We start from the raw sequence: 18,266 nt of genomic DNA on the forward strand, positions 1-18,266 counted from the left end.
ATGGGTCTGCGTGCCCACCGCGAGACAAAACCAAAGACCGGAGAAATCCGTAAGTCTAACGCACCGGATAAACCCAGAAACCGCGGACACTGAACAGACAACCCAACTTTAAAAATATGTAGGAGGGTTTGTTTTTTTTCGTAGGAGGGTTTCACCCTGAACTCCGTAGGGGCTTGCAAAATTCACAGGTTTACCCCAGAAATCAGCGATGAAGTCCTTTCATCTAATGGTCTCCCTGAGCACAGCTGCAGACAGCAAAGCTAAAGATGCCGAAGAGAGACAAGAAGAGACTTCCCCACGCCAAAATGGGGTGTTTAAAAAGCTGAGGAAGTTACAAGATTAGCACGAAGGGAATGGTACCTTCAACTGTATGGCCAGTACTCGGAACGCTTTTCATACATTGATCTCTTGGAAGGAACAGAAAGTGACATCAAATAATATGGACAAATATGAAGTAATGGAGACTGATGAAGATGGCTACTTGTAAAAGCAGGTACAGGGGTGTCTGGAAAATGTCAACACTCATAAAATCAGCAGACCGAGATGACATGCATACTAAGGTGTTAGGGAACCAGCCAGTGTACTTACTGAGCCACTTACAATTATTTTGGAAAAATCTTGGAGAACTGAGGAGAGATCAGAAAATTTAAAAAAGGCAAATACCAATTTTCAAAACAAGGTAGAAAGTAAATGGCTTGTAAATATCTTTTGTTAAGTTATCTTAACAAAGATATTGTTAAATATCTTTTGTTAAGGAAAAAAATCAGACTATCTTGAGAAAAGCATTTGAACTTTTAGGGGGCCAATAAAATGATGAGTAGCATGAAGAAGGATATAAAAACTCATGCCAAGTTTGAGTCCATTTGCTCCTTAATCTCATCAAATGTTACACGCCAAATTACTCATTTCGAGCTTAGGTAATCATCACAGGGACTGGGAATTTCTGCAGATGGACTGTGTGCCGCATGGGTATTTCTAATGCAGTGTCACCTGGGAGAAACTTGAGGTCCACTTTAAAGTATTCACTAACGGTCCACAAAAGTACGTAAAAAGCAATACTATGAACTGAGAACTGACATTACCCATGGGTTTATAAAAAAACCAATTCAGATATTAAATATATAGATTCCAAAAATAACTTGGGAAAACAATAAATAAATGCATTAAAGTGAAAGGATTTAAAAGACATAATTCAAAGAAAGGATAGAGTACTAACTGAAGAATGGCATAAGAAAACAATGGATAACAGGCTAATTTTTATTTCTTAATCCAGCATTGTCCCAAACACACACAAGTTAAAAATGGAAACAAAGGAAAGCATTATGAACCGTTTTGATCACACTGGACACAAACGTGCTGGAAGTGTTGGTCTTCTAGTTTTGTAAAGGTACAAACAGGCCATGAAGAATGGCAAACAGACTGAAATGATCAGTTATTTTATAACGAAAATCAAATCAGTACAATACAAATGGCCGAAACAAAAAAGATAAAGTTAGAATATGAACTTTTGCATAGGAAAACACGTACACGGGAGAGATGAGAAGACGTAAGGGAAATCTAGCTGGAATGGCTACATATAAAGTGTGGGGAACCAACAAATAATACACACCCAGGAACAGGAAGCACAGATTACCCTACTTTATCATCCTCAATACTAATGCATCAGTCCATGAAACTATGCGAGTTCCAGTTACACAACCGCCTTGCTCGTAGAGAAATCTTTTTGCCTGGTGTGATTTCCCTCTTTTGACTACAGGCGCTCCTCCTGCTATGAACAGAGCTAGTAAAACTAAGAAAGGACACTAACCAGCTGCCTTCCATATCAGAAAAGTGACAGCATTCAGCTTATAGGGATTAAATGAGCCAAACAATTCTTGACCTTAACACAGAAAATCGAGAGAGATTTAAGTACACTGCATTTTTGTAAGGAAACAAGCAATAAAGCATGGAAATTCAGACAAGTAAACACATTTACATTTAGCTCCCTATGGCCTTCAGAGGAGGCAACGACAAGTACGAGCGCTGGGCCTTACTTTGGGGAGGTTCATGGGTGTCCTCAGCCGGGTCCGGACGCTCTTCATTAATATCCGCTGCTCCGTCGGCAGCAAATGATACTTCATGGCTTCAATGAGGTAATCTTTGCAAGCACTGCTGTTCTTGACCAATGCTTCTTCTTCAACCCTCTGTGAGAATAAGGCAGACGCATTCAGTGAGGGGAAACTATTCCGTAATAAAAATGCCAAAGAAACAGAAGCAAAAGAAGAAGCAAGCAGTAACTATCCTCTCTAGATCAGTCTCCGCCTCAGGCATCTGGTGCACAGAGGAAAATACAGTGTATCTGAATACTAATGAGACGAACTGCAATGCAAACGATCGACTTCAATGTCAGCGGTAGAATATGGTGAACCCTTTAGATATTATATTCATCTTTTTCTTATCTTTAAACATCAAGTTAAACTGTTAAAAAAAAATTAGCAAAATTTAGACACTGAGTCCTTCAAATGAGATAAGCATTACTAAATTAATGATACACTTTTCAGGATAGTAGGTAACATATCTGAAAAAGAGGCTCAAAATACTTTAAAACAATCTGCCTATTTCATAAGTATATACTGTCCTGCTTATTTTGGACCTCAAATATAGGACAGAGTTCTTTGTTCATTATTTTTTCTCACACCAGGGGACTCATGATTATATTAAATAATGAGGCTTCCAGACATCCTGAAGGGCTCAGATCTGATGGGGAGGGGTGCCTGGGGGCTATTCCAGGATCTCACACTGATCTACAGCCCCAGCTCTTTGTTTTTTAAAAACTTCTTTATTTCTGTTTTTGTTTTTTACAAGGGTCTTGTTCAGTTGCTCAGGCTGGCCTCTAACTTGTGATCCCTGCAACGACCTCCCAGTAGCTGGGATCATAAGCATGCACTACCATGCCTGACTCAGACCTGGTTTCAATCACAAAGGTAATGCCACAATGTTCCTGGAAGGATGATAAATAAAAAGAGTGCATTTTAAATTGTTCAGGACTAATAATCATTTATCTCTCAACCTGTTTTTCTTTAGAGATAAAGACACCTTGCTCAGCGGCACAAGCATCTACCTGGCAAGTGCAGGGTCCCGAGTTCGATTCCCAATACAAAAAAAAAAAAAAGAGATAAAGAAACCAAGTACATTTTATTGTGATATTATTAAATAGCATCTGGGTCAAAAGCTTTTTCTTTCTTTTTTTGCCCTGGTACTGGGGATTGAACTCAGGGCCTTGCCAATGCTGGGCAAATGCTCTAGCACTGAGCTACGTTTTATGTTGAGGCAGGGTATTGCTACTTTTTCCAGGCTGGTCTTGTACTTACAGTCCTCCTGCTGCAGCCTCCTGAGCAGCTGGGATTACAGACATGAGCCACCAAGGCCCTCTCTAAATTGTTTTGTTCGGTTTTACTTTTGCGGTACTAGGATTAAACCCAGGGCCTCAGCCACACCAGCCAAGTGTGCTACCACTGAGCCGCATCTCCACCCTGTTAGATGCTTTATTTCCATTTTATGTTTTTTGTTGTTCTTTCTTTGTTTTGCAGTGCAAGGGATCAGACCCAGGACCTTGTGCACATTAGGCAAGTAGGCGACCTGTGAGTTACAGCCCCAGGCCCTGAGTCAAACTGAAACTCCTAACCTCGTGGGGACTCAGAAGAGAGATTCAAAAGAAAGGGCAAAGAAGACTTAAAGCACTAACACGGAGCAGCGACAGCACACTTTAACAGCCACACACACTGCCTTGAAAAGCTCCAGTATGGTACTTGCTTATTCAAATCCTAGTTAGGGGTGAGAGCAAATTGTAAGAATGGTGAACGGTGTAACAGGGAGCAGCTGTAAGGGACTACACGCACCGTGCTCACTACCCCTTTTCCAAACTGCGCTCCGCGGCCCTGACTTCTGCAGCTCCTCCCACCCTGTGACGCGGATCTACGCACTGCCAGTCAGGGGCGCTGTGCTCTGCACATCTGCGTCTTCTGTGCACACGCTTACCTGGACTAAGTACTCCCGAGGAAGCAAGGGCAAGCGGACGTGCTCCATCAGCCGGGCCATGAACTCCTGCCTCACATCCTTGTCGTGGTTCACCCACGCTATCACTGCTTCAAATACCTTGCAGAAAATATGCAAAAAAGAAACGTAAGTCACGAGCTATGTGCCAAAGCATCTGGATAAAGCAGGATACAACTCTTGCTAAGATTCCCAAGTTTAATCTTTGTTTCAGAGTTTTCCAAAATCCTGACTTCAACATGCTTAAAAAGCCATTTGTGTAAAATAAATCAGACCCATACGTGTAAACATCGTATTGTCTCACTAGTGTGAGAAACTGAATAAGTAAATTAGATTTAAAATGCACACGAGATATTGTGAATTGGGAAGAAACTGTTCAAAAGAAGAGACAAACTGTGATGGGGGAAAGAAGAAAGGAAGAAAGGGAGAAGGAAAAAAATATATTTATATACAAGATAGTTAAGATAGTTATACAGCTAGTTTCCCTTAGCTCACTGAAAAGAAAGGTTTCTGCTAATATTGTTTGGACAAGATATCGCGCCTGTATCTTGTACTCTGAATAACTACTCTGAAGACAACAATACGCAATGTATTGATTATTGTACTCTCTCCCACTAACCTGTTTTGGAACTGTTTTATTATTTTTATTTTTTTCTCTTTGAAATAAAAAAAGCCATTTGCTCCGTTTCCTTCTCTTGTTTTACATATGAACTGAGTAAGTACTCTTCTATATTTAATAAATACTTTTCATCTCCTATGTGCTAAGCATTTTATCAAGTATGTTATTTACTGTTATTCCACATGAATGGTAGCTATAATAATACAGTAATACATGATCTGTTTCTCTGCCTTTCCAAATGGAATCTAGTTCCCTTACACAGGTTTAAATCTTAAGTCTTTAATGAATATAAAGCCCCCAGAATAATACAGCAGAGTAATACTCTTTAATGAAAATCATACACTCTTCTAAATTTGGAACTTTTCTCTAGGTTTGCAAATGTAGGCCTGTACCTATCTAAACCGAGGGTCTATAGAACAGGTCAACTCTGCCCTCTCCTAACAGAATACATTAAAATGTAGTGTTCTGAGCTCTCTTGCAAACTAACTAAGAAGGGCATTACTACTGCTAAGATACCTCTGAGAGAAAGTTAATAAGCCAATACGAAGACAGCATTATTTCCCTCTAGACTGATGAATGCACTATCTGATAATCTTTAAAAGGTTGTGGAATATGTATGAGAATATGCAAATAGATTACTGGGAGCAAAAATAGGTTACTTTGATACAGTAATAGAGCCAGAAACTAAAAATAATGCACATCTTAATTATCATCCCTCTCCAATTCTGTCAGCAAGTACTTATTAGGCACGTGTACGTGCCGGCTGGAGAGAAAAAGAAGTGAACGAGACAGTCTGTATTCTGTCAGCTCTACCCACCGTTTCTCAGTCCTGTCTCCTCCCCACCCCCGCTTCTGTCCGTATCAGAGCTCACTGGTCGCGGGATCAATTCACCGCGGGATCGATTCATCAATTCACGTTCTCACTGGCTCTCACTCATTCCACTTTGGCTCCTCTGGCTCAGCGTGCACGCCACTCTCCACGGCCGCCTCATCAGTCACACCGCGCACCGCCTATGCCCTTGTCCGTACCTCCACCCTGGACCTACGCTGCCCTGTGTAGCCAGCACAGCGGCACAGAGCGCCTGCTGAAGCGGGGCCTTGTAACTTCCACCTGAGTCTCTCGAGGTGCTCCTCCGGGCAAACCGACGTCATTCACATTCACGTACCCAGTCTGATCGCCTGAAACCACTATGCCAGGAAAAACCCAAGCAAGTTATGCAGAAGGGAGGAGAGAACGGATATGGAGAAAGAGGAAAAACAGTCCCTCAGGAGCCAGAGAAGTCAGAGGAGGAGCCGCCCTGGACATTCCAGACTGACAAGATGCCAGTGCAGAACTGAAGGCCCATCTACGGTCCTGGAACCAGGCCAGCTATCCCCAGGCACTTGGGCAGGGGGGGGGGGGCTACCGAACTATCCACACAGTGCCCACACGAATGCTGACTGTAAAATCCTGGGCTTATGACAATGGCACTGCGTACATTGTGGGTGGCTCGTTAGATAGCAGTAAACCCAGAACAACCCTCATGGTATTTCTCTAATGGAGGCATCGGTATTCTCCTCATGCTTAAAACCTCTAAAGGGCAATAAAGTTAATCACAGCAATAAAGTTACTTTTGTTTAACAGAGCTGCAAAGATATTTTATGATGTTATCTTCCTGCTTCATCTCCTGCCATTCTCCCAAACTTACTCTAAGCTTCCACCATACTGAAGCAAACTGAGTATAGTCATTATTACATACCTTCTTTTTTTGGTAGAACTAGGGATTGAATCCAAAGAGCACTGAGCTACATTCCCGCTCCATCCCCTTTTTAAGACAGGATCTTGCTAAATTGCCCAGGCTGGCCTTGCTCTTCCAACTCTCCTGCCTCAGCCTCCTTCCGGACTAACTGAGATTCCAGGTGTGCACCGCCGCATCAGGCTGCTCTCAGGACTCTTTACATCTGCACACCCTGCTGCCTCTCCCTGCAATGTCTTTCCATCCCCACCGAGCTCTAGTTCTCTTGGAAACTCAAGCTTTTTCTCTGTGGTACCAGGCACTAAAACAAGGGTCTTCCCGCTGAGCCATAGCCCCATCCTTGTTTTTTATTCTGAGACAGGGTCTTGCTGAGAGTCTTACCCAAACTGGGCTTGGTCCTGCAATCCTCCTGCCTCAGCCTCCCAGACAGCTTCGATTACAGGCATGTGCCACCCTCTCCAGTTTCAAACTTATTTTTAAAGACCTGAATCATACACCTGAACCAAGCTCAGCTACCATCCCCAGCAAAATTAAATGCCTCTACAATGCTTTTCACAGCATTCTTTTTCGTTTTTGAGACAGGACCTCGCTACGTAGTCTAGCTGGCCTTGAACTTCTGATCTGCCTGGCTCAGTCACCCCAAGCGTGGGGACTATAGGACTGTGCAGCCGCACCCAGTTCCCTCACAGCATTCTGTGCCATCCGTTTATTCCACTCGTCTATAAACAGGTAAGTCTGTTTGCTAATCTCCTCGCACAGACCTCGGAGGCCGGGCACGAGGCAAACACTCACGTCTACTGAGCGTGAATGGTCAGGCCGGCCTCCTGCATTCCAACATGCGAACGCCATGCGTCTCACAGATACTTTCACCTATTTTCTCACACCGTGACCACCCCAGTACGTATGTCTTTTTATCCCCACGTGCAGTCACTGTCCTGAGAAACACATCCCGTTTACATAACCTTCAATGCAAACTACGCCAAAAAGAAACTCAAGGTTCATTTGTCAACACACTGCTTTCAAGAGCTGTGTGCTCTAATTCTCCTGTGCTGCAATCCTCACTCCCCAGAAAACAACCAGCGCCTCAGAGAAGCTTCTTTCTCCAGCTACAGGAAAGGTGCAGGAAGATGACAAAGGCAGCTCAGAATGCGGAGAGACGGCTGCAGAGGGGGTAGGGGCGGGGAGGAGGGGAGAGAGGACACACACACACTCTGGCGGGGGGAGGCCCAAGTCTCAGGAAACCAAGCTACACAAAGGTGACAACCAAGGACGTTTGGTCTAGCCCTGGCAGAACTCTGCCCGTGGGAAACTTCTTTCCACTCACAAGAGACTGAAATCACATTAGTGAGAAATACGCTCTTTAGATCACAGTCATATGTATCTAGCTGGAGGAAGAAACCGACTTCCCAAAAGGAACTTATTTCTGACAATTCAATGTGTGCCAGCTCTTACTATAGACACAAGGTACAAAACCCCCGTCTAGCAGTTTGGGCAACTTCCCAAGAAGGGATTTACATAATCCCCAAGTCAACCAGCTGAGTTTCTTAACTTCCAGATCAAAGATCACCGGCTGTCGCCACACAGCAGGAGCACAAGTTTGTGAAACAGACTGCAGCGAAGAAGGCAGAAGACACAGTCGCTGCACGGGGGGGAAAGCCCCGCACGCTCACCTTCTCTTCTGAGGAAATGGTGAGTTTGTCGCTTGAGATTAAGCTGCACACTTGTTCAATGCCAAGGTTGAGAAATTCTTCACTGAGCACGACATCAGCGAAGTGCTGCTCTGTTCGGGAATTAAACAGAGTTTGTTAACACCAGGAGCTCGCTATCACGGCTTCAGACTGCTGGAAAAGAAACGTTTAACATCTGAGAACGAAAGCAGCAGCTACACTTCCCCTACGCACTCACCGCAGCAAGCTCAGGCTGGGGAAGGTCCCAGGGGCCTGCTGACACTACAGGGAAGCAACAGCGCCGGCAGGCAGGCTGCCGAGGGGGCGCGCACTCAGGGATCACTTCTGCGTTACCTGGCGCACTTTACTCCATACAGGGCAAAGACACAATCAGTTTTCATAAAATCCTCTGATCCAAGAACTGTGTCTTGTAGAGAATAAGGCTTCAATAATATACTGCTTACTAGTATTGTGATCCCGACAGGCATGCTGGAGCACGCCCGTAATCCTAGCACTCAGGAGGCTGGGGCAGGAGGATCTTTGTGAGTCTGAGACCAGCCTGGGCTACAAAGTGAGTTCAAGGCCCGCCTGAACTGCATAGCGAGACCCTGTCTCAAAAAAAAAAAAAAAAAAAAAAAAAAAAAAAGGATTGTGATCCCTAAGTTCTAAACTAAAACTCTGCTACAAAAGGTAGGTTTCTTATAGGTCTTCACAATTAACCATATTCTATTTTTTAATTATTTATTTTTTGGTTTTTCTCCGGTACCGGGAACCGATCTCACGACCTTGCACTTGCCAGGCAGGCACTTTGCCGCTGAGCTAAATCCCCAGCTCCAACCATATTCTAATAGTAGTTTTTAAAAGACTTTTCTGAGGTGAAACAATTCATTTCAAATACGTACTTCAAAATACCATAAAATTATAGTTGGCTTCCTCCTCAGAACACTTGAGAAGTAAAATCTTTATTTTCACAAATATTACTATTCACTTTACACAAGGCTCATCAAGCCTTTAAAAATACAAAGCAATGCTAGGGTAATTACTAAATGATTGGACTTACAAAAATCTAACATATTTTTTTTGACATGAAGTTTTGGATAAGCAAGCCATTACAGTGAAATACATATAAAAATGAACACAAAAATGAGAAATAATGAAAAGGAAAAATAAACCAGTGAAACATTTTGTTGTTGTTGTTATCAAAAGTATTTATTTAGACAGAAAGGGGCTGAAGGTTCATCATTTTGTCTCAGCAACAAGAAAAGTAACTATGATAACAAGAAATGCAAGTCTGTAGACACATACGTATTTTTAAATTATTTCCAAACTCATGCTTTCTATCTGAATAAGCCTTTCTCCTTAGAAAAATCTTTTTTTAATTTTTTTTCCCCTCCAGCATTAGGGACCTTCACACTGAGCTACAACCCAACTATCCTTACTTTTTTTTTACTTTGAGACAGGGTCTCACTAAATTGCTAAATTGCCTGGGTTAGGCTTGAACTTGTGATACTCCTGCCTCAGCCTCCCAGACTGCTGAAATTATAGCAGCTGGTATGCTCCTTAGAAAAATCTTTTCGTATGCTATTTACACCCCTTACTGGGTTTCCTATGGAAAGAACGTGGTAAACATGTGAAGTGGTACTAAACACGGAAAGGCATTACTTGGTGACATCTGATGTTAGTTTACGTAAGGCTTTCCCTTCCTTTACTGAAATTAACTGTACATGATGTGCTGGAGTAACTGCTAAGGACTTTAAGGGGACTGTTGCCTGTAACACACTTCCCAGGGACCAGCACGCCTGGCAGCAAGGAAGCACCAGGTACCTGGCTGAGTCACTCCAAGGCACATGCGTAGATACGCGACGTTACACTGAAGTCTGGCTGTACAACTCTGCCCTATGAATAACCTTGATTCAGTGTTATCTTATGAGTGTTTATGGCTCAAGGCAGATTCCAAACACATGATTTATAAGGCCTGACCTCCATCCCACAAACCCACACAGCTCACGTTATCTAAGGGCCGCCCAGCCCTAGCACTGCCCCACCCTCACCGTCCCTCACTGCCAACCGTATTCCTGATGCCTGGGCTTGCAGCGCGCCTTGCCTCCTGCTAACCTGTGCTTGTCTGTGCGATCCTATCAACCCTCACTTAGCAGCAAACCAAAAACACAGAAAGAGTATCTAAGGCTATTACAGTACATGTGTTCAAAAGCAACTAGCATTTCTCTTTCTTCTTTATAACCCTAGTACTGTAAAGGAAAAAAGATTTAGTGAAAAAGAGGTTATTGATTTAAGCTCCTGCTAAGCACTACTGGAAACTGAGACTAGAGGGTGAATTATTAGCTAACAAAATATTTCTCAAGAATATCCGAGGACATATTTAAGCAACGTACTAATTATAGTCTATCTATATGATATATTAGCGAACTCTTCTGTAAATGAAATAAGTGCACTTTACTACCTTCTCAATGATGGCTCTCAAACTTTATGCTGATACAGCGCTGCTTTTATGTCAAACCATCTTGCTTTCTGATTCTGGGCTAGAATGGAACCACTGTGAAAAATCCATACCAGTGTTCAGCAGTGAATAAGACTCATGATCAAGAGAAAACATTACATATGAGTGTACAATTATACACCCACATGCAAAGGCACAGGCGTATTTACATGCGTCTCTGCCATGTTTGTCCAACTCAGGTTTAGGCCTTAGAATGGTTTGGGGTAAGAAGGGAAAATACTCATTTAAAAGCATCTGTACCCAGTTCTCTTCAACTAAAGCAAAGCAAATCTTGTCATTTTCAGGGTAAAGGCTAAGCACTATATTCGTTAGAGAAAAGCAGCTGATGTGAAACCTTCAGGGCAAGAGAAGTTGTACAAAGTTACCAAGGAAACACATAAAACCCAAAACACACACAGAGAACCTCTTGCTTAAGTCTCTTGTCCTGTTTTATCCCTGTAGCTCTGTAGCTCAGGGTTGTGATGCCACCTGCTCTGCTCTTGTTGCTCAAGGCTGCTTTCGTTATTCTCGGTCTCACCTGGTTCCATGTGAGTTTTAGGACTGTTTGCTTTAGTTCTGTGAGGAATGCTCTTGGTATTTTTACTGGGATCACATTATACTTGTATATAAGTTTTGGAAGTGTGGCTATTTTAACGTTATTGGTTTTACCTATCTAAGAACAAGTGATATTTTTCTATTTTTTGATGTCGTCATTTTCCAGAATACTGTATTTTTTGTTAAAAGACATCTTTTACTTATGTGGTTAGGTTAAGTACTAAGTGTTTAATTTTTCTTGATACTACTGTGAAAGGTACTGTTTCCTTAATTTCTTTCTCGGCAAGTTTGTTATTGAAATACAGGAGTGCTACTGATTTTTGTGTACTGATTTTGTATCTGCAATGCTACTAAATTTTGTTATTAATTCTAAGAGTCTTTTGGTGGGATTGTCTGGGTCGTCTAGGTAGAAGATCTTCATCTGCAAATAATGATAATTTGAATTCTCCTTTCATATACGTATCCTTTTTTGCTTTTCTCTCTTGCCTGACTGCCTGGCTAATGATTTGAGAACAGAAGCGATGGTAGTGGGCATCCCTGCCTTGTTCCTGAATGAGGAAGAACGCTTTCAGCTTTTCCCCCTTTAATACGATGCTGACTACTGGTTCGTCACAAATACTTCTTATGAGCTTGAGATCAGATCCTTCCACACTTATTTTCTTCCAGCTTTTTACCATGAATGGATGTTGGATCTCATCGAAGGTTCCCCCCTACCCAATTTTCCTGCCGATTTCTTTTCCAGTGTGTGGATTCCAGACCTCGGAGAGGCTGAATTTTGCAATCAATCACCACTCAGCCATTTTTTTTTTTCTGGTTTCGACTAATTCTTGGTCTAGTGCTTGACAAAGTTTGTCTGACTACGTCTGCTGACTTTTCCCCTCAAATTAAATCAAGTTCTTTCATGGTAAAGTTGTCTTTGGGTACTGCTAAGCCTCTTGCCCAGTGTGAGAAACTCTTAAGTTGGCACTGTACCTCACTGTTGGTTTCGTAAGCAAGATAAGACCAATCTACAAATCAGTGTCAGTGCCTCCCCACACACCTGCTGGACCTCCTGCGCTCCCTTCAAGTCTTAACGGCTCCCCCACCCACTCCAATTCCAGCCTGAAATGTACCGCCTTCACTTGCCAGTGCGCTGTTTAGTACCGTGAAGTGTATTCACATTGCTGGGAAACAGATCCCCAGAACTCCTTCATCTTGCAAATTAGAACTCTATATCCACTGACCAACCCCCTCTTCCCCTCCCAGCCTACCTTTATGAACTCCCACAATGAACTATTTCACAAATACTGTACTGTTGATTCTTTGTTGGTAATGCTATAAAAATCGTAAGATTAGCGGTGTAAGGCACCATGGACTAAAGCACAAACATCACTGGATTAGTTTGGCCAATACAAGCTTAGTATTTATCACAAAACTGAGGTACATAAAAATACAAACCTACAGTGTAGGGCTACAAAGCAGGCCACCTCAGGGTAGAGTTTACTCAGAATTACTTCCCACGCCAACAATCTTGCATCATGAATCTCCTTTATTACCCTAACTCTCACCCTGCTACCAACCTCAATCTTTGCTGTGTACCTTTAACCCACATATTGGTATGTCGCTCTGCTTATAACACACAGCGTCACTGTGACATTAGTAACTTGCCTTTAGATTATTTCTGGCCACTGAATAAAGTTTCACCTAGTTATACATTTAAATAATCAGTTCCTTTTCCCTGAACAATACTATAACTGTAATAGAAATAAATCTCAGTCATAAGGACTATGCCTTCACTTTGCAATATATAGTAAACACAGACACTGCATACATATAATATGTTCTCTCTCTCTATATATATATGTTCTTCCATGTATGTGTGGAATCCTCTCCCTCTCTCATCCCAGAGAAAGTCCATAAAATCATCTTAATCCAAAATCTTACTTGTTCTGTTTTTCACCCTCTAATAAGGTACAAAGTATCATTTATATTTGATTTCTAAACACCAAGCACTTTTTTTTTGGTTAAAATTAAATGCCATGAGGCATGGATGTCTAATTCCTTTGTACTTTACCTAATACAGAATTCCACCTAAGAAGTAAGGGTAGGTATGTGGGTAAATAGTGTGTTAGATCTGCAAACAGCTCATCTCTGATATAAAAAGTGTTTTTGGGAAAATAAAGATATACCTCATCTTCATTTTCCTTATTAATAAAAAGAAAATGTTAGGCTAGATAATTGCTAAGGTTTCTGCAAGTACTAATATTCTGTGATTCTTTGATTCTCAACACTATTTAAACTCTAGGAGAAAAAGTTCACACATATATTTCCACCACTTCCATTAACGGACAGTTTTGGTGAAACTGGAAAACAGCTAACTCATCTCAGCTTGATAAAACTGTCAACAAAGTAGAGGACAGATTGCACATAGTTTACTAAAACATAATGAAGAACACAGTGAGTGCAAAAATACAAAATGATTAATTCTGTTAAGAAATGCTTTTAAGTCAGCACGAATTTGGTTAAGAAGAGCTATACATCAAGTGCTTTCACTTTTTCAAAGGAAAAATCTTCTGTATAAGTAAATTAACTGCAATAGACCCTCGAATAATCAGCATGTATTCTTTAGCATGCCACGGCTGGTAACAGTACTATTAAAACCACTCATTCTACACAAGTTTATTCCAAGAGGGCAGCATCCAAATCATGGGCTCATTCTGATGAATGTTTCCAAGCTGTGATTGCTCGTCTAAATTACAGAAGGGAGGATAATGACTGAAGTCATTATTTTGAAGGAAGTGTTATAAAAATTACTTTTAGAGAGAATAAGACATAATCCTAATATAATTAATCTGGGTGTGAATTTATTACTACTGAAGTATGAACTCCTTACATCAGGGTAAGTACTCTAAACCCAGTCCCTGTCACTTGCAGCACTTTGGACAATGTTAGGCAAATTGAAGAAGGTAGCTCTGAAATGACCGACTGCCGGATCTAAGGTGAACAACCAAGAGTTGTGGGAGAAATGGGATCAGAAAGCACAGATTTATGAAAAAATACAAGAGAAGAAGGCAGGAATACAGCCAGCACAAAGGCTGAGACCCTCAAGTTCTAAATGGCAGCAAGGTCCAACATGTTCTTGAATGGTGGTCTGAACTGGCAAAGGAGGTCACAGAAGAAAAGCCACGGCTACAAGGAACTGTGGGGAGGGGGTCTCAAGTGAGCCAGCAGGACAGATTCTGAAGCTACTAATGGCAGAAGAAACAAAAGACAAAAGGGAAAAGATAATCCAAATATCGAAAACAGAAGTGTGCCAGGATGCCAAGAGAGAAAATGGGATAAGATGCTGCAGGGCACAGCCTGCCAGTACAGAAGAGCAGCTGGTGACTGTGGGAGAACAAGAGGCGGGGGTAAATCAGATGACCTGGGACAGTTAAGCTCACTGCTGACTTGACTGCCTGAGAACTGTAGGGGTGACCAGCAAATCACATCCTAGGTGTGTCTGATGGATCCTGAAGGCGCGCACTGTGCCTGCTCCCTCACCCACTCCTCTGCTTCCCAGCCTCACGAACTGAGCAGCTGTGCTCTGCCAGGTCCTTGTGCAATGATGTTTCTGTATGGAGCTAACCGCCCTGGACGGAATCCTCTGAAAGCTGGAGCCAAATCAATCCTCTCCTAAGGTTTCAAGTGTCAGAGACTTTTGTCCCAGCAACAGGAAATGAACTATGCTTGTGTATCTTTTGCAGTATTCCAGCTTCATTCATTATCTCCCTAGGCATGCCACCCCAAATTCGTTAAAAATCAGTAACATTTATCAAGCACTATGGAGACAACTAACCATCTAAGAAAAATACAATTTTAAATGGTGACTGCTTCATTAAAAAAAAAAAACTATCCCAAAATATACAAGCCTGTGGTTTTCCTAATAGGTCAATTTTGGCAAGTGTATTATATCTAGCAGTTAATGAAGATGAGATTGACTGATTGATTTTCATGCTGAGAATCAAACTCAGGACCTTGTGTTTGCCAGGCAGGCCCTTGTGTCACTTAGCTATATCCCTGGCCCAAAGACTAGATTTAGAAGAAATATTTTCTACTTAGCTAAAGAGTAGAATTGGTTGCTGTTATGGTTTGGGTCTAGATGTTGCACCAAAGCCTCAAAATTGCAAAACTGAAAGAATTCACTGTGAGAAGAAAGCCGAAGAGCAGCATGTTCCAGAACAGCGGCAGCATGGAGAATTTGTTCCTCAGAACTGGAATCAGAGCGCCCAGCGATCCAGGCACTCAACCCCTATGGCCAAGAGAGAGGCAAGCCTGGCTACTGCTCCAGCTGGCAGCAGATCTTGGCATCATCCACATGGCATCCGTTTTAGGTGCCTGCAGAATGGAAGAATTACGGGTTCAGAAAGGCTTCCCTCTAGAATTCAGAAGGCCTGGGAGGCCAGGCTGTGTGCTCCTCAGAGGCCAATGTGTGAAGCTGTATGAAGCCAAAGGTTAAGAGGAGACTCCAGAAGCTTGAAAAAGCCAGGAACAGCCGGGCATGGTGGCACACGCTTGTAACCCCAGCACTTGGGAGGCTGAGGATGGAGGATGGTTGTGAGTTTGAGACCAGCCTGGGCTACAAGGTGAGCTCAAGGCCAGCATGAATTGCACATCAAGACCCTGTCTCAAAAAGACAAAGACAACGACAAAGACAAAAACGGAAGGAAGGAAGGAAGGAAGGAAGGAAGAAAAGGAAAGAAAAGAAAGAAAGAAAAAAGCAAAGAACATGGATTGTCTAAGGAAAGCTGCAAAAAGGGAGCAGAGTGGGCCCAAGAAAGAAGCCATGGGAGCTACAACCACTGGAAATGCTGTAGGGGCAGAGCCACCAAGCCCTTTGGAGTTCACAACTTGCCACAGATTGCCTTCGATGCTACACATGGAACTACAGGACTTAACGTTTGCTGCGCTGGATTTTGGACTTGCTTTGGTACCATTCCTTTGTATGCCCCTTTCTGCAACTTTTTGAAATGGAGATGTCTATCTTGTGCCATTGAATGCTGGAAGTATGTAACTTTCTTTTCATTTGTGCAGGAGCTCACACCTAAGAGTTTGCCTTAAATCTCAGAGGAGTCTTGGGACTTGCACTTTTCAGCAATGCTGAAAACTGTTACGACTTTGGCAATTCTTCAAGATGGACTAAATGCCTTTGATATAAAGGAATGTACCTGAATCTTTGGGGCGGCCAGGGGCAGAATGTTATGGTTTGTATCTAGATGTCCCCCCAAAGCCTCATGAAGTCATAGGGGTGGGTTTCAGAGTTTGAGATTGATTTATGGTCCAATACTGGGATTTAGGGTGTAAGGCTATATCCACCCCAGGGCAGGTAGCCTGCATACAATGTAAGGAGGGAAAGAGGCTTGGTCTCCCCTCTTCTCTTGCACCTCTGCAATACCACCTTGCTTAGACCCAGCCAATTATGAACTGAAACCTCTGTAAACTGTGAGCTAAATAAACCTTTCCTCCCGCTTAACTTATGAGTGTTGTGTACTTCATCTCAGCAATGACAGTAAAGTAACAAAGACAGTTGCATTAGAATAAACACGTCAATAAATTCAAATGTCTTTGAATTTAAAAAATGCCTCACCCCATGCAAAAGATTTACATGAATACTGTTATACATTATGGCATGCCTCAACTTACAGAGGGTTGTTTTCAAAAAGCTCACTCAAAACTGGCTTCCCAGAACTCAGATTACCTTTTCCCACTAAAATAACTTTATAAAGGGTGTAGCTCATCAATCTACCCTAAAGAAAACTATAAAGGTCAAATCTATTGAACCTATTGTGTTTGTTCAAACACTGGGGGTGGTCAGAAAAGGGGAACCCTTCTACACAGAGATGGGAATATAAATTAGTAAAACCACTGTCAAAATCCATATGAAAACTCCTCAAAAAACAAAAGTAGATTTACCATTCAATTCAACTATATACTACTCCTTGGTGTATAGCTAATGGAATCAAAGTCAGCACACCACAGGAATACCTGCATGCCCGTGTTTACTGCAGAGCAATATACAATGGCCAGCACATGGAACCAGCGAGGTGCGCACTGACGGATGAATGGATAAAGGAAACACGGCATACCTACATAATGGGAGTATCATTCAGTCATTAAAAAAAGAACAAAACTGTGTCATCTGCAGCAAAGTGGATGGATCTGGAGGTCACTGCGTTGAGTGAAATAAGCTAGACTAAGAAAGACAAACATGTTTTCCCTCATATAAGGAATCTAAAACAATGACAAGAAAGTAGAAGGGAGACTACTATTAGACAAGAGGAAGGAAATGCAGCGAGGGAAGGAGGTCTAAGGATGGGTAACGGGGGATATTTTGAAAATTTACTGTATACACTGAAGCCACTCAGAAATGTGACACTGGGGAGAGGGTAAAGGAAGGAAGGATGGGGGTGTCTCAGTTGCGTTTTCTCCACCAGGACACCATACCTAACTGCCATGATTTAACAGAGAAAAGGTTATTTAGGCTTAAGTTTCAGACCGTGGTCAGCTGGCTCTCGGGACCCAGCACCAGGGCATGGTACGGGACAGCTGCTCACCTCACGGCAGCCAAGAATCAAAGAAACAGCAAAGAGCACAGCTGGGGGAGGGCGAGGCACCCTTCTCGGCCAAGACCCAGAAACCCCCTCTTCCAGCCCGACTTCACCTTCTAACAGCAAATGGGCTACAAAGTCCCCAGAACCCAGTGATCTTCCATAAGCCCCTGCCTCCGAGCCCACGAGGCCTTGAGGGGACATCCAGATACAGCCACAACCAGGTGGGGACAGCTAAAGAATGTTATGTATATGCACCAATCTGCCGGAAGGAAACCCGGTCATCTGTATAATCAATATGTACTAATAAAAAATGTGGAGAAAAAAATCCATGAAAGTCAAATTCACTGGACCTATTGTGTCTTGTTAAAATACTGTGGGGTTCTTCTCTTTTCTTTTCTTTTTCTTTTTTTTTTTTTTTTTGGTACTGGGAATCAAACTCAGGACCTTGTACTTGCCAGGCAGGTGCTTGTGCCACTGAGCTATATCCCCAGTCCTCTCTTTTCTATTAACCATTTTGCACATCAAATTCTAGGGATAATTTTTTCCAATGCGTGTAGGTGTACACCTACACACACACACCCTTACCCAACC

General features: G+C 42.5%; 1 protein-coding gene across 1 annotated transcript in view; it reads right to left on the reverse strand.

Annotated features, from left to right (window-relative positions):
• The window catches only part of Klhl2 (kelch-like family member 2), an 81,014-nt gene that overhangs the window by 17,850 nt on the left and 44,898 nt on the right, over positions 1–18,266 (reverse strand). The window contains exons 5-7 of the mRNA XM_013513491.1: positions 8,058–8,167; positions 4,018–4,134; positions 2,034–2,183 (exon numbers count right to left, since the gene is read on the reverse strand). Of these exons, the coding sequence (XP_013368945.1) occupies positions 2,034–2,183; positions 4,018–4,134; positions 8,058–8,167 (377 nt within the window). The remainder of the gene's footprint in view (positions 1–2,033; positions 2,184–4,017; positions 4,135–8,057; positions 8,168–18,266) is intronic.

The sequence above is a fragment of the Chinchilla lanigera genome, unplaced genomic scaffold, assembly GCF_000276665.1.
Source record: "Chinchilla lanigera isolate Chin_1 unplaced genomic scaffold, ChiLan1.0 scaffold00002, whole genome shotgun sequence".
Lineage (NCBI taxonomy): Eukaryota > Metazoa > Chordata > Mammalia > Rodentia > Chinchillidae > Chinchilla > Chinchilla lanigera.